Source organism: Micromys minutus (assembly GCF_963924665.1).
Source record: "Micromys minutus genome assembly, chromosome: 1".
NCBI classification, from domain to species: domain Eukaryota; kingdom Metazoa; phylum Chordata; class Mammalia; order Rodentia; family Muridae; genus Micromys; species Micromys minutus.
This window is the reverse complement of record NC_137969.1, coordinates 90,252,267-90,269,665: the sequence shown is the minus strand read 5'-3', so window position 1 is coordinate 90,269,665 and position 17,399 is coordinate 90,252,267. Positions and strand designations below refer to the sequence as shown.

At 46.3% G+C, this 17,399-nt stretch overlaps 1 protein-coding gene across 1 annotated transcript in view; it reads right to left on the bottom strand.

Annotated features, from left to right (window-relative positions):
- Positions 1–17,399, bottom strand: part of TRAF5 (TNF receptor associated factor 5) — a 44,181-nt gene that overhangs the window by 7,725 nt on the left and 19,057 nt on the right. Inside the window, exons 2-8 of the mRNA XM_080941227.1 lie at positions 15,895–16,113; positions 12,309–12,366; positions 7,462–7,563; positions 3,963–4,127; positions 2,656–2,733; positions 2,293–2,367; positions 117–209 (exon numbers count right to left, since the gene is read on the bottom strand). Coding sequence (XP_080797353.1) covers positions 117–209; positions 2,293–2,367; positions 2,656–2,733; positions 3,963–4,127; positions 7,462–7,563; positions 12,309–12,366; positions 15,895–16,112 — 789 coding nt within the window. The 5' untranslated portion in view covers position 16,113. The remainder of the gene's footprint in view (positions 1–116; positions 210–2,292; positions 2,368–2,655; positions 2,734–3,962; positions 4,128–7,461; positions 7,564–12,308; positions 12,367–15,894; positions 16,114–17,399) is intronic.

Genomic DNA, 17,399 nt, shown 5'->3' with positions numbered 1-17,399 from the left:
CTTTAATCATCTTGTATGGAACCCGAGAGACTGTCAAACCAAACCAAGCAAAACAAAACAGAGTAGCCAAGTGTCAGCAATGCCCCTGCCCCTTCACATGTGGCCCCAAGACTCACCTGCTGTTCTAGCTGGAAGTTCTTCTCTAAAACCAGAAGCATGTGGTCCTGCAGGGCTGCCCGCTCATGCTCCTGCAAGTTCTCCCGCTTACCCTTCAACACAGAGCACAAGCGAAGCACAGTTGTTGAGCTCCTCAAGGGAGGAGGGCGGCAGCTGTGTAGTTAGTTACAAGAACCTCAGCAACTTGCTACTTAGTTTCCATGCACACATTTTTCCCACAATACTACAGGAAAGAATGGCTCTTTCCGGTCTTTTCTTTAGAATTGTCTAGTAGCAAGGCCCAAACAAGCTGATGAGACAAAGAATCAAAACTCTCCATGCTGATTTTCTTCTTGCCATGGCTACCACTCAGCTATTCTCACACACAGCTTATCTCCCTTGCAGGCTTCTTTTAAGCCTGGGCTATTCTCTTTTTTTTTTCCTTAACTTTAAATTTTTAAAAATGTATTTAGCTTTATTTTATATGCATGGGTGTTTTCCTTGCATGTATTTCTACATGAGTGTCAAATCTTGGAGTTACAGAGAGTTGTGAGCAGTCATGTGCGTGCAGGGGTTTGAACTCTGGTCCTCTGGAAGAAGTCAGTGCTCTTAAGTGCTGACCCATCTCTCCAGCCCCTCCAGTGAACTTTTCTATACTGCCCTGCTGTAGTGAGCCTACAGCCTGCAAATTACTGCGCTTAGAGATACACATACCTGAGAAGAAATGGCTACACCTCCCCTGAAGATTACACACATTTGAGTGAAGAAATGATTCTGTGTCTCCTGATGGTCATACTGTTTATTAGAGTCTACTGCTAATAAAAGCCAAGGCCCACATTTCCACATGTGCCTAAGCAAGAATCTACCACCAGCTTCCCCTCTGAGGGATGACCACTTGGTAGTTACTCCAAGGAAGGTTTCAGAGAACCCTACCCTTCCACAGCCCTTGACCCTGAGGTTAGCATTAGAACAAGGCCCAGCTGGAGGTGGAGCCTGACTGTAAAGTCTTCAGCTCTGGAAACAATGGTGTCATGTGAAAGGAAAACCCTGGTCACTCTGCAGCTAACAGGACCACCAGCTGTCACACTATAGTTAAAGGTTCCAATGAATACACACACTGGGGTGATGGGGATCTGTCAGCATTTCTCCCCATCTGCTCTACCACTGACCTGCACTCCAACCATTCAAATATTTTTTTAAACTAAAGAAATGTATTTAGGTTAAATATATAATTGGTGTAATTTTAGACTTATGGAATCTATTGGCAACACTCAGCGAAATGTTCAATTTCTACTCTGACCAAATAGAATCGGCCAAAAGGCCTGAGATGGAGGCCAAACTTTGTTCTCTCTATTTTTATTTCATATAACGTATTGAATAATTATTTTAAGGGGTTTTAAGATATTGACAATGATTTTTAAAACGCAATTTGGAATTGCTTTATTTCAGTGATTTCTTTCCCTTAGGAAATGAAATCACTAGGAATAAAATCGCTAGGAATGAAACTTAGCGCCTTCCTCACATCAGCCAGGCAGGTGCTCCACTACAGAGCTAAACAGCCTCAAATATCCTTGTCTCAAAACATTTTTAGTGGTATATGATGGTATGATAAACCCAGGAATCATGGGAAGGATGACTCTGGAAGGTTCCTGACCCTGATAGACCCAACAGAGCAGAATTAGAAAAAAAATTACCACTATGGTTGGTTTCATGTGACAACCTGGCTAGATTATGATCAACAAAAACTAGTCGGGGTATAGCTGTGAGAACATTTTGCAATTAGTACAACTGGTCAACCTTAAGTAAAGACGACCCAACCATAATGTGTCTAGGCCTTGTCCAACAGGCTGAAGGCATATGAGCAAAGCCTGAAGCAGCAGACTTTCATGACTATAATGCACAAGCTTCACCCCAAGTTTCCAGAATGCTGGGCTGCTTATAGATGTGGTGGGTACAAGCCCCACAATGGCAGAATAAGTCTCCCCACACATCTAGGTGAGCATACATGTGAACATAACAGATACATATACAAACATGTATGCATGTAGAGGTTCAGTTTCCCTGGCGAGCCCCAAAACAGTTGTAGTCTTATCGTTCTGGTGTCTGTCTACCCTTCCTGATCCCGAAGAGAGTTGGAGTGGAATTGCACTCACCGGTAAGCTGTAGAGACAGAGATGAAGGTGGCCCACAGCTTACCTTGACAGTGCAGCCATAGTGCTTAAAGGGACAGTCTTGCTTAGCCTCAGGACACACAATAAGGTGTTCATTCACCTGCAAAATAGACAATCTGTGCTGTGGAAACACATGGAGTCTTCGACTGCTTGGTAGGATCAGGGAGCCAAGGATGACTTGGAGGAAGCGAGGGACAGGAGGAGAGACTCTGGTGAGTCTAAGAGCTGGGACAGAAACAAAAGGTGTGCGAGGGACCACTCAGAAGGCAGAGGTTGGGCATCCCCAGGATCCTGTAGTCCCCGGGTTTCTGGCTACCTATGGTTCTCATCAAACCCTTACGCCAGGATTCTAAACGCTTGCACCCTGCAGGGAGGACTGTTTACTCACCTCAGCTCTTGGAATAGTCTGCACACACTTGTTGGGACAAGGCACTGGGTACGCAGGACATGAGTTTTCCTCATGATCCTGAAACAGACAGAGCGTGTGGGAAACAAAGCCAAGATAGCTTTCCTCAAGGTATTTATACAAGTTTCTCTGGAGAGACATGTCACGTGGCTTGTTCTCCATAGGAAGCTATAGCTCAGTTCCAAAAAGAGATTAGTGATGTCGGATTTCTTGATGTAAATGAATTTAACTAAAAAAAGTTGAAGATTTCTGAGTGTCCGAAAGATCAGCTGGCTTGGGGCTCAGAAAGGCAGCCTCAGGGTCCGCCAGCAAGGCCCCTCTGTATGTGTAATAGTACCAGTGGTCTCTATGCTGATCCTGCCTCTGGAGCCAGATAACAATCCGGAGAAGCCGTTATCCTCACCTCCACGGGGCCCAGGCCTTGCATCTCAGCTCCCAAGCTTACCGAGGCCATAGGCTATGTTCACCAATGATAAAGGAATAGAGCCCCACCAAGGAAAGGCTTAGAGCTCTTTGCAGAATCTGACTGTTCCCTTTCTCTTCCCTAGGTGAGAACCACCCATCTCTGTAGACACCGATGGGTAGCCCTTGAACTTCAGATCTGCCTCACCCCATCACTTGGTTTGTGTGGTGGGGGGTCAAACCTCCAGCCTTCTGAATGTTAGGTGGGCATGTTACCATGTGAGCCATGTGAGTCCCAGCTACATCCCCAGATGATACGGGGCCACTTTCTCTCTCTTCCTTAAGATTTATTTATTTTATGACCTCGTCTCTCTTTCTTTTTAAAGATTTATTTATTATATATAAGTATACCGTGGCTATCCTCAGACACACCATAAGAGGGCATTGGATCCCATTGCAGATGGTTATGAGCTACCACGTGGGTGCTGGGAATTGAACTCAGGACCTCCGGAAGAGCAGCCAGTACTCTTAACTGCTGAGCCATCTCTCCAGCCCCGGAGCACTTCTTTCTAAAAACTGTCTTATTTAGCCCAGACTTGCCTTAGTGCTAAGAAGGCACAGACAAACTGTTCATCCTCCTGTCTCCAAGTCCTGGGATGAGGATGTGAGCCATCTCTAAGCGCTGTGATGAGGGGTGTGAGCCACGATGTCTGGCTTATACTGTGCTCAAACCCAGGGCTTTCTGCATTCCAGACACTCTATTAACTGAGCCGCATCCCCATCTAGACAAACCCTCTCCTTAGTCCAAATTCATTAAGGGAAAAAAAAAGAAAAGCCCTTCTGGGCTTCATCTGAGTTGTGTGGCCTCCCACAGCACCTGCTCCCACCTGTAGGTTGGTCACCACGATGACCTGTTTGCAGTGAAGGCACTTCTCCTCCCGGAAGCGGCAGTGCATGCTGAGGTGCTCTTTCACATCTTTCCGGAGCATAGCTTCCCGGCAGCTCTCGTTAGGGCAGGGCACAGCTTGGAAGGAGCAGTGCTGAAGGTGGTCCTGTGACAATGACAGAGGCCTCAGAGGTGGGGCCAGCGTGGGCAGGCTTGGCAACGAGCCAAGTGCCATGTGGGCCAGCTTCTCTATAGTCAGAGAGACTCGCTGCCTTTTACGATGAGCGAGGCAGACAAGACGCTTGGCTGGCGCTATGTTGGAAATTTAGGAGAGACTGTAGAGGTTGAGTGGGGTGGGGCATGTGAGAGGCTTTTGATTTGTTTAGAGAATCCAGTGGCCTGCTCCTGTTCAAAGGTGTCAGGTCAAGCATGTTCTCCCCAGCCTTGCCAGTGAGCATCTCTGTGGCATTTCTGCTTCTTTTGTGGTTTTTGTTTGTTTGTTTTTCTTCTTATCTTCACCCCCCAGCACCTCTCGTTAGTCTCTCCACAGCAGAGGCAAGACAGTCAGAAGGGAGGGAGCATGCCTGCTCCACAGAAGGGAGTCCAGACTGTAATGATGAGGGAGAAACACTTTGGGAAAGAGGAGAGGGAGGGCAGGTTCCTGAGCAGGAGGAGGGCAGTCAGGTTTGGTCCAGTTATACAATCTAGAATGCTCAGAGCACAAGTGAATTGGCAATACTCAGTCTGGGCTTGTCATGGGAGAGACACAGAAAACACCTCACCGCTCCACATCACCATGATGTTGCTGAGGCACTGAGAGCCCGTCTCTTGGCACCACAGCCCCACGCTGCTGGTCCACTAAAGCCCACTGGCCAGATGTGGCGTAGTGTTTGTCTTTCTCTGAGCCGTTTCATTCGCACACTGCTAGGGCTGGTTTTCTCTGAAGGGCGAGGGCAGAGGAAATGGGAGCCATGCAGAGCCCGCAAAACCTAAGCCAGTAACTATCTGGCTCTTTTGTTTGACTGGCAAATGAAGTGGAGCACACCTTTAACCTTAGCACAGAGGCAGAGGCAGGTGAATCTCTAATTGGAGGCCAGCCTGGTCTTCATAGTGAGAGTCTAGGTCAGAGCTACATAGCGAGTCTCTCTCTGTACACACACACACACACACACACACACACACACACACAGAAGAATAAATAAATTCATTACATTTATTTATTTTTGAGGGTTTTGTGGAGGTCAGAAGACATCCATGGAATTAATTTCCCTCTACTAAATAGGTTCCAGGGATCGAACTCAGGTCATCAGGCCCAGAAGCAGGAACCTTTTTCCTGATGAGCCACCTCATCTACCCTAAGTCAGGCTAGGCTCTTCATGGAGAGATGCACTGATTGCAAGGCCTAAATAATTCTACTACCAACTTTCTTTTAATTAGTTAGTTAGTTAGTTAGTTAGTTAGCTAGTTAGTTAGTTAGTTAGCTAGTTAGTTAGTTAGTTAAATATGCATGGGTATTTTGTCTATGTACCGCATCCATACCTGGTACTCAAGGAGACCAGAGAGCATAAGAAGTTAGAGATGGTTTGAACTACCATGTGGGTGCTGGGAACTGAACTCAGGTCTTCTCTGGAAGAGATGGTGCTCTTAACCACTGAGCCTTCCCTCCGGGCCCTACTACTGGCTCTTCAACAGAAGCAGTTTGCTGCCTGACCTCAAGTAAAAGCAACTGAGGAGATTTTCTTTCTTAGGATTAAGATTAAAGCTGACTTCTCTGGCTTTTAGCAGGAAGAAAATGAAAAACACAGCACTAACTTCATCTTCTCCTCGGCGCTCCTCCCAACTCTCAAAGTCCACTCAGACCCTGCCCCAGCTGTAAGATCCTATACCTCACCACACAGGAGTTGGCAGACCAGCACAGGAGAGCTTGGCAAACATCTGCAGAAAGCAGCCCTGCTCCCCAGAGCCATGCTCTGGTCTGTACGGGGTTATGTTGCTCATCCATGCTTGGTGACAACAAAGCTGGACAAGAATCCCTGTGTAGAATCTGTCACACAAAGCAAGAGGTAACAGACTGTTGTACAGAAAAAAACACAGTCCTGTGATCACTTCCAGGGGGACAAAGAAATCATCCACACATTTATCACCTCAAAGCCCAGGGTATGTGAGTGTGTATGTGTGTGTTCTGTTATGTATATGTGTGTATGTATATGTGCATGTGTGTGTAGGTGTATGTGTGTTGTGTTATGTGTGCATATATGTGTATGTATGTGTGTGTAGGTGTGTGTGAGTGTATGCATGTGTGTGCATGTATATGTGCATGTGTGTTATAGGTGTGTGTAGGTATATGTGTATGTGTGTTGTAATATGTGTTATATGTGTATGTTGTGTGTATGTATGTGTGTGTAGGTGTGTGAGTGTATGTGTGTATGCATGTGTTGTATTATGTGTGTATGTGGTGTGTGTATGTGTATGCATGTATATGTGTATTTATGTGTGAGCGTGTGTAGGTGTGTGTGTGTGTAAGTGCATGTAGATATGTGTATGTATGTGTGTATAGGTATGTGTGTGTTGTGTGCATGTGTATGTGTGTGTAGGTGTTTGTGTTAGTTTTCTAGAGGCTTGATAAAGGGCTGAGTCATCTAACATGTGTGTTCCGAACTGTGTGGGTGTGAAGGGAAAATCTCAGCAGCTGCCAAGCCATCCCCTGGAAGCTCGAGGCGGTTGAGTCACTTGAGAGTGGTGTGATCTGGCCTGGTGGGGGCTGAGCCTTCCCCAGCTGGATGAAGTTGCCTCTGACAGGAGCCCTCTTCCCTTTGCCCTTCCCTGACTCCTCGGCACATTTCCCTCAGCGTCTCTCTTGCACAGCACAGCCTGGCCTGGTGCTCTTTCATGGATCACAAGCGTCAGACCAGAGCCCACAGAGCACGGCACCAAGAGACAAAACAAGTGCTCCAGGGAGGGGCCTGAGTGGTACAGGTGCGCCCTGTGCCAGCCACACCTGCCTCCCACCCTCAGGTCTCCAGATCCCTCACAGCCTCACAGAATGATGCACTTCTGATGGGTAGCCCCCCCCAACCCCCGGTGTTTTAAGAAAGGGTTTCTCTGGGTAGCCTGGCTGTCCAGGAATTTGCTCTGTAGACCACAGACTGGCCTTGAACTCAGAGTTCTGCCTACCTCTGCCTTCTGAGTGCTGGGACTTAAAGGTAGCACCACCAGCTGGCTTTGGAGTGTTCTTTTGCTTGGTAAGACCTAGACCCTCTTCTGGACTCAACAGTCACATATAGGCCTAGTACATAGACCACACTCACTCTATGCTGCTATAGAATGAACCTTTTGGTTATACCTCTGTTCTTGGTGCTCATGGTACTGGTAAATTGGGGACAACCTGAGAGGCACCCAGGGAACACCTTTACAAAGCTCAACCCCAGACCACCCCAGACAGGATAAGTGGGTGCCACTAGAAGATTGCCACAGACCTCATGGGTTGCAAGGGTACCAACCTGGAATCGTCCCAGAATAACCCTGGCATTGCATCCAGGGGCGTTTTTGCAGTAGACGAGTAAGTTGAGAACTTCTCTTTTGCAGCAGGTGTCTTTGAACACCTAAAAGACAGATGTGATCAGTCTCATGCCCTCCTGTGTGTTACAGCTGTGAAAGGAAGCTCTGGTGAGATTGGTCTTTGAGGCTATCTCAACAGCAGATGGAAACTTCCAGGCAGTGGCTGAAACGGAAATGTCACACAACCACATTGAAAGTCAAGGCCTCCTCAGAGGCATACTTCTGACAAGTCATACAAACGCCCAGAACTCAGCACAGCAGGCTGCAGCAAGGGAAAAAATGGGGTGAACTTGACCCTATAGTCAAAAGTCAAAAGTCAAAAGAGGGGGCTGTGGCCAAGGGTAGAGTTGTTTCCCACTCTGGTGTGAAGTATCAGTACCCTGAAGCTGTGCTGACAAAACAAAGTGTGTACTGGTACTTTTCCTCTGCAAAGGGTCAGAGTAAATTCTGTCACCTGGGCAGGCCATGTGGTAACTGTCCTGGTCACCATATTTCAACTCTGATATCCACAATGCTTACAAAAGCCCGCACAACTCTTCTCTAATAAAACGCTTACACTCATAAACACCGAAACTCAAATACTGAATGGTTTCCATGCGCCACAGAACACTAGTCTTTGGTTTTGAATTTTTAGGTGTTTTATTTATTTGTATATGTGTATGTGGCTGCATGAGTTTACAAACACCATGTACATGCGGGTACCTACAGAGGACGGCATATCTCCCGGAACTGGAGATATTGACAGCTGAGACTATCGTGTGGGGGCTGGGAATGGGACCCAGGTCATCTGCAAGATCAGTAAGTGCTCTTAACAGCTGAGTCATCACTCCAGCCCCCTTGGCTTTTAAAATAAATGATTTTAAAACACTTTAAGACTCCAGGAGATTGCAAACACAGCATAATTTTTGGGCTCCTTTCTGTTTCATGAATGTTTAAGAATGTGAAAGATATTCTCTTAGCTCAGAGGTCATGAAAAAAGTTGTAGTATGCCTGTCCTTGGCTTAGTGAGACATACACACACACACACACACACACACACACACACATATGGACACATACACACACATGTACACTCACACACACATACATACATACATACTCACACACATACACACATGCATACTCACACACATACATACATTCACACACACACACACACACACACATATGGACACATACACACACATGTACACTCACACACACATACATACATACATACTCACACACATACACACATGCATACTCACACACATACATACATTCACACACACACACACACACACACACACACACACACACACACACATAGTCTTCTGGAAGGCAATTAAAGGGAAGGAGCTGGTGAGTCAGACCAGCTGCTCAGGAAAAGCTTCAGGAGGAGGCACAGTTTGAGCTCCTAAAACACTAAAAAAAAAAAAAAAAATCTGAACTGAACATTTTCAGAGGAAAAAAACAAAAACTCCATGATCCTGAGTTAGACAATACTTTCTTGGACATAGTAAAAGGACAAAAAACAAACAGAACCAAACCAAAAGAGTAATAAACAATAACAACCACAAGAACAACAATATGGATTAGTTTTTGTCAACTTTACACAAAGCGGAGACACCAGAAAAGAAGGAACCTTAACAGGAATTTCCCAGGTTAGATAGGTCTGTGGATAGGGCTGTGGAGCATTTTCTTAATTGCCAGTTGATGTGGGAGGGCCCAGCCCACCGTGGGCGGTGCCATCCCCATCCAGCTGAGCCTGGAAGGTAAAAGAAAGGAAGCTGAGCAAGCCAGGAGAAGCAACCAGTGCTCAGTTGCCATGGATTTGGTGGTCCGAGAGCTACAGGGTTGATGGTTGTTGCACCACGCTACAGAACTGAAGGGAGGCTAGAGGGCCATTAGCAAATGTGCAGCCTCAGTTTCGGGGAAGACCCAAACTTACTGTTGAGCCAGGACCTTGGCAAGATTACCAAGGACAGTGGCAGGTTTGACATGGTACCAGCTTGAGCCTATTGGACAAACTCTGTGAATGGCCACACCTTCTCTAGGTATAGAAAATGACAAGTCTCAGGCATCAGACATTAAACTGTTTACACTTTTGGATTTGGTTTTCCTTTATCTGACTATAATTGTGCCCTGCTTCTTCCCTTTTAGAATAAGAAACATTTAACTTGGAGGAACCCACAGGTTTTGTTGTTTGTTTGTTTGGACGGTTGAGACAGGGTTTCTCTATGTAGCCCTGGCCCTCCTGGAACTTGCTCTGCAGATCAGGCTGGCCTCAGACTCAAGAGATTCACCAGCTTCTGCTTCCCAAGTGCTGAGATTAAAGACATGTGTGACCACTGCCCATCTAGAAGCCCAAAATTAAGAGACTAGATATTTTAAAGAGATGTTGAATTTATAAAGCATTTGAATTTTTTAAAAAGAGGGTGGGGCTTTTAATGTCTTAATGTGTTTGATATTCCCATTAACATAACTTTGGGAACATAAAAGAAGAAAATGGTTTTGTTTATAGTGAAGTGTCCGTGTGTCATGTGACAAAGGGTCAGTACTGGTTTTTGTTGTTTGCTTGTTTGTTTTGGTTTTGGTTGACTTGACATGAACTAGAGTCACTCAGTTGGGGAACTGCCTCCATCCGACCTGTCTGTGGGCAACTGCGTGGGTCATTTTCTCAACTGATGATTGATGTGGGAGGGCCCAGATCACTGTGGGTATCTGTCACCCTAGGCAGGTGACTCTGGGTTGTAGAAGAAAGCAGACTGAGCAAGCGATAGGGGGCTAGGCAGAAACAGCACCGCCCACGTCCCTCAGCTCTCCTGACTTCTCTAGACTGTGGGCAGTGACCTGGAAGGAGGGAAGTGGACGTTTTCCCTGAGGGTTTGCGATCATTCTGTTTATCACAGTAAGAGACAAGCACACAAGGAAAGAAAAACAGAGAAACTAAACTTCAAAAAATTGAGAACTCTCTGCTTCAAAAGACACCCTCAACAAACTGAGAACAGGTTATGTAATAAGGGAAGAGTCTAATAACAGGGAACAAAATAAAACAACAATAACCCGGTATCTAGAATATACCAAAGGACTTGTAATAATTCAACAATTAGAGTAAAAATGTTGGAGAGATGGCTCAGTAGTTAAGAACACTTGTTGCTCTCACAGAGAAACCATGTTCAGTTTCTGGCTCTCAAATCTGGTGGCTCACATCCATCCACCTTTAACTCCAGCTTCAAGGGATCTGATGCCCTCTGCTGCTCAGCTGAACTGACAATGTCACCAGCCATCAATACTCAGTGACCCAATCCCTGGGTAAACAAGCTTTGTATCCATTAGGACAGCGCATCAGGAAGGCTGCGAACATATTCCGATGAGGATTTGCTGCCATAGGACCCTATGCTCTGCAGTAAGAAAGTACAAAGGGGCAACTGTTTTACAAAACAGCCCAGCATTAAACCCAGAGCTGCCATGTTGCCCAGGAGTGCCACACTCGGGTGTATGTACAAAGGAATCGGGCATCGGAGTTGTCCATGTTCTGAAGCTACAATGTAACAGCCATATTAGTGTCTTTAAATAGACGTCTAGGTCATAGACATAACCACTTATGTGAACCATTTATTTCAGGACTAGAAACTGAGCACCAGCTTGATGAACAGGAGCCTACACTAAATCACACCCTAAACTCCTGATATGTATCAACTCTTCTTGGTATGCTGGTGTATGTATATATGTGTGTGTGTGTGTGTATGTATATGTGTGTATATGTGTATATATATGTGTATATATGTATGTATATATATGTGTGTGTGTATGTATGTATGTGTGTGTGTATATATATATATATATATATATATATATATATATATATATATATATATATATATATGTATCACTCATATGTGTGTATCTGCATGTCCATGTACCATGAGCATACAGTGCTGTGGAGGCCAAAAGAGGGCATTGGATCCCCTGGGACCGAAGTTGCAGTTGTCTGTGAGCCATCATTTTGGTTTTGTCAACTCTAGAAGAACAGCTGGTGTACTCTTAAAAATTAAGCTATCCACCTCTCTAGCCCCATATCTTAAAGTATTAAGTTTTATATATGAATATTTATAACAGCATTATTTAGAGTACACACAGTACAAATGTACACTAACTGCTGATAGAGAAATGAAGTGTGGTATATCCATACAACAGAATAGTATACAGCAATGAAGAGGAATGAAATATTAATTCAATTGACCACATAGATGAACCCTGAGAACATGCCGAGTGGAGGAGCTCAGACAGAAAAGGGAGGGTTCCATTTATATGAAACATCCAAATGCAGCAAAATCAAAGCAGAAGCTAGATTGTAGTTTTCATGGACTGGGAAATATGAGCAGTTGACAGTCAATAGACACGGGATTTCTTCTTGGAGGACACGACACATCACAGTGGCTACAAAACTCTGAAAACCTGTTGAACCTGACATTTGAAAGGTAAACTTTACGGTATACAAATTATATCAATGTTGTCATTAAACAGAACAATATGTTTTAAGGATTATCTAGACTAAAAGGTAAAACACCTTCCCGCTTCCAAAACCCAGTATTCTACGTTTTCCAGCAGCTTGGTGTGGCCGGAGCTAGTGTAGGAAAGGGTAAGACCTGTGTGTGGTTAGTAAAATTCTTAAGAGGAAGGTCTGACCTGACCCACAGCAGAGGACTATGGGCAACAAGGATGGTCCATAGGCATTGTCCTATTCTGTCCTGGAAGTCACCCTGGTACCTTCTGTAACACCCAAGCCAGACATCGACCTTCTCACCTCTTGAGGCTTGATGACCTCCTTGTCAACCGGGCAGATCGGCACTGCATTCAATTCTCTGAAAAGGAAAACAAAAGACAGGGCTGAAGTTAAGTGTTTAACCTCAGCAGAGCACCTTCCAAGAGCACCTAGCAACTTTGTGTTAGCACAAGCTGTGCACTCTACCCAGAAGACAGCTGTGGTGGTTTGAATAGGAATGGCCCTCATAGACTCATGGGTTTGAATGCTTGACCCATGGGGAGGGGCAGGTGTGGCCTTGGAGGGGTGTGGCCTTGGAGGGGTGTGGCCTTGAAGGAGGTATGGTCTTGGAGAGGTGTGGCCTTGTTGGAGAAATTGAGTCGCAGTGGGGGCAGGCTTTGAGGTTCTATGCTCAAGCAACACTCAGTGTGACACACATTTCCCTTCTGCTACTTGTGGATTAAGATGTAGATCCCCGAGCACCTTGTCTGCCTGCATGCTTCCATGCTTCCCACCGTGATGATAATGGACTGAACCTTAGAACTTTTAAGCCAGCCCCAGGGAAATGTTTCCCTCTGTAAGAGTTGCCTTGGTCTTGGTGTCCCTTTGCAGCGGTAAAACCCTATGACAGCAGCCTTGTATCACACACTTCAGGAACTTTACAGTCTTACAAGCTTCCTGAAAATGCCTACCTAGCCACCGGCATGCAATCAAACACAAGTCCCCCAGACAGTGTCGATGGGTCTGACCCTGTACATCACAATGTACTACAGCTTGCCTCTTCCATAGGTGCGGACTTGCTAGAGAGCAGACATTAGGTCCACATTGCTTGTAGCTCTTCACCTTTAGAACCCAGAGCTTACCGGAGCAAAGCAGTATGAGTACACAGACACATTGGAATGAGAGAGGATGGGTCTTGAAGCCCCTTCTAGAGCCTGGCACATGCATCTCTAGAAGCCCCCAAAGCCTGCTTCCGTGTCTTTCCTGGTCTCCAACAAGTTGTACGACCTAGATTGCTACGGTTTTGATGTTAAGAGGTTCCCCTACCCCATGAGTTAAATAAAGGTGTGGTCCCCATGGCTGGCAGGAAGCCTTGTGTCAAAGTTAATCTTGATTAGCTCTGGGATCACCTAAGAAACCTGTCTGGGAGGGTTTTGAACAGGAAGGAGTCCTTGAGAGGGGAGCCCCAACCTTAGAGACAGCAGCACCTTTGTGCCCAGACATAAAGGGTCCCAGGCACTACCTGCCTGCTGTCACTTTTGACTGTTAGTGCATCTGCTCTGTTGTTACTGCTGCCACTGTCCTTCCAATGTGTGTTGGAGACTATTGGCTCTCCAGGACTGCCAGTCCTTCAGAGCCCATCTGGGGCTGCTGCACCATCCAGCCTGGTGGACTAAGTAACTACCAGGTTCTCAGATTTTTCCATAGGCAGGCAGAAGTTGGACCGCCCAGGCCACATTGTAAAAGCCATTCCAATAAACCCCCCTTTTAATGTGTAGTCTATGGATTTCGTTCCTCTAGAGAACCTAAGGCATGGTGGAGCCCTGGAGGGGTGGAGCCCTAGAGAGGTGGAGCCCTGGAGGGGTGAAGCCCTGGAGGGGTGGAGCCCTAGAGAGGTGGAGCCCTGGAGGGGTGGAGCCCTAGAGGGTTGGAGCCCTGGAGGGGTGGAGCCCTGAAGGGGTGGAGCCCTGGAGGAGTGAAGCCCTAGAGGGGTGGAGCCCTGGAGGGGTGAAGCCCTGAAGGGGTGGAGCCCTGGAGAGATGGAACTCAGTGGGCCTATCAATCACAAACTGGCAATGCCAAAGCTGTGATCCAAAAACCAAACCCCATCTAACCTGAGTATTTTTGTGGGGTGATGTTATTGCAGGCTTTCCGGCATTGACAGCTGCCAGGAGCCATCTAGAAGAGGCTAAGGCTAGAAGGTTACCTTCCTGGAGGTGGCCCTCCATTTTTGCATTGTCTGCAGTGAGTGAGCTCTCAGAGGCAAGGCCTCAAAGAGACTTCATCTCAGGATTGCTTCTTGTAGCTGATATGTCTTTCCTGTCATTATAAAATTAATATAAATAATCCCTGGGCATCAGCCCACCCTATTGATCAGATTTCCTGCAGATCAAAATAAAGATAAACTTTCATGAATTAATGCTGTTTAGATGAATTAATCATTTTATAGAATTCCAGATTCGATTCAAATAATCTTAGGAAGAAAGTTTTAAGAGGTACCTTTAATTGTGTTACTAGTAAGATAGAATAAAAATAGAACGTGCTCCTACTCATAACAGTAAGTAAAGGCTGCAAAATAAGAAATACAATTAATTTTCATAATTACACTAAAAAGAAATAGGCTTGTGCTCAAGGAAAAGCATTCAGGTCCAGGGATGAAGTCACAGGTGTGCGCTATAAGACAAGTCCATGTAAAAAAATTGTTGCTTTGAATGTATAACAAGCTTATAGAATGAAACACTACTTTGAACTTAGTATCAACATCTTTCTATAACTCCCATTTTGTGCAACATTTCATCTATGAGGTAATTCGCTAAAAATCTTTTGTCTAAGAAGATAGAAAAAAGGGGCTGGAGAGATGGCTCAGTGGTTAAGAGCACTGACTGCTCTTCCAGAGGTCCTGAGTTCAAATCCCAGCAACCACATGGTGGCTCACAACCATCTGTAAAAAAGATAGAAAAAAGCCAAAAAGAAAGAAGGAAAGAAAGAAAGAAAGAAAGACAATGTGGTGGCTTGGGGGACTCTGTCCCACCTGTCTGCCCATCCATCCATCCATCCATCCATCCATCCATCCATCCATCCATCCATCAAAATGTATGTCCATTTATGTGTACGTATGTAGATATATGTGTACGTATGTAAGCATGCATGAACACTTGTGGAGTTGATTGTGACAGTCAGGCCCCACCAGAGTGTGAGTATATGAATGTTTATGTCTGTGCATATTTGCCTGTGTAAAGGATCTTAATTATTTTCCTTTCCTTCCTCTCTGGTTCACAAAAAGTTAATCAGCCTGGTCAGTGAAGAACTCCTGGCTATCTGGTCAGAGAAAGGAGCAATAAATCTTTTACTTAATTCCCCACGGCTAAACAGCATGTTATTCACCAGATATTAGCGCTTAAACACAAGTCATAAAGAGTTAAGTTTTTAGCACAAAATAGTAAAGAGTTAAAAAAGGCTGGAGATCGTCAACCTTTTGACCTGCATCTGACTTCTGACTCTGATCCCGCTTCAGCCCATTCCAGGCAGGACAGGCTCCCGTTGGACAGCCCATGGCATTCGGGTCTGTCTTACAGACACCACGGCCTGCTACCCCACATAAGGAACCATCAGGGCAGCCACAACCGAGACACGGGTGGCTGTGTGTCCTCTTCAGCAGACAGCCATCAGAACAGACCGTGCCTGCAGACCGCTGTAGTGTGAACTTTAAGGCGAATGTCCTCAAAGTAGTAGTAAGCAAAGAGGCCTACACCTCAGCTCTCAGCCAGGAGCCTTGGAGAGCGTTTCCCAAACCACAATTCCCGGAACCTCAATTACAGCCCCGTGGCCACAGCAGACTCAGAAGCCAGGGACACCACCGTCTGGTTCTGGTCAGCCGCGGTCAGAGCTGCAGGCCCTGCCCACTCACCTCAAAGACAGGATGCAGTGCTGGCAGAAGCGGTGCCCGCAGCCGGTCTGGTGGGGGTTGTGAAGCACCGAGTGGCAAAAGGCACATTTGTAGCGTTCTTCCAGCTGTTCCACAAACTGGTACTCTGTCTCGGGCTCAAAGTCCAAGGAAATGGAGTTGCCGGAGTTCTGGCGGATGAAGGCACCGGGGACAATCCCTTGTTCCTCTGAATGGGCCATTCTGGGGAGCCAGATGGGACAGTTCAGTGTAGAATAATCACCCAGACAACAGCAGCCACCACGCATGGGTCTTAATAATTAGCAGTCACTACATTCATTATGTCAGGACTTTAACAACTTCCCGCCACAGGGGGGCGCCTGTCAGGGTGCAGGTAGTTTCTAGCAAGATTGTGTGACCGGAATTAGAATCACCTGGAAGGTGTTCCCAAGGCATTAGCTGAAAGGGAAGGGCCCACCCTTATTATGGGCAGTACCATCTGTGGACTAGGGTCCCAGGCCGAATAAAAACGGACAGAGCCACTGAGCATGGACTTCTTTCTCTGCTTCCAAATCCACGGAGATGTGAGCAAGCAGCCGCAGGCTCCAACCATCCTAGCCACGCCTCGCCACTGCTCTGTCTTGCCTGCCATTCCCTCAAACCATAGGCCAAATGAAAGCTTTCTCGCTCAAGTTGTTTCTTATCAGGTGCTGGGGCAAAGCAATGAGGGACATTACAAACCCGCTTCACCAGAACAGACTTTGTCTATTGGCTTTTCACAGGACACCGAACAGTCCAGCCAGCTAACTACATTATAGGAAAGCGTTTAGACTGTGCTCCCAAGACTGAGAGAATCCGAGACCTCTCAGGAGAGTCCTACACTGTACATTTCTTGCCACCGATCTCAACCTCTCCCTCTCCACCTCTCTACCCACCACTGCAGGCATTAAATGTTAATGTCTCCGTGGGAGTCCTCTGCCAAGTAGCTCCTCTCCAAAGCGTTGCTGGTGTCTGGAGATGAGGCATTTGAGGGGATGAAGTCTCTGTCTGTGAGATTAGTGCCCTCACAGAGAGGGTTTAAAAAGCCCTTCACCCCTTTTTTCCTACAACAATGCAAGGGGAGCCTTGCTGGAGTCTGACCATGTTGGAATTGCAGGCACCCTATCTAGATGCCCAGCCCTCAAACCACTGGGAAACAGATGTTACTCTCATGAGGCACCTGGCCCACCACACCTTGCTCTTCACAGCACTAGAGCAGCACCAGGTCACATCATGTCCCACCTGAACTGAGTAAGGTCCCATTAGCTGCTCTCTCCTCCAATCCATTATTCAAGCTCTATACCAGGCTGGTATTCCCAGTGACACTGTGATTCAGTTACATCCCTGTAGCTTCTCTGAGCTCTGAGAAAGAAAAAAGTCTACAACGCTAAACAGGTTACAGGACAACACACACCCATCCCCTTTATCTACACTCCAGCCACACAGAATTCTTCTAGTTCTTCAAGTTCAAATGTTTGCCTCCACCACAG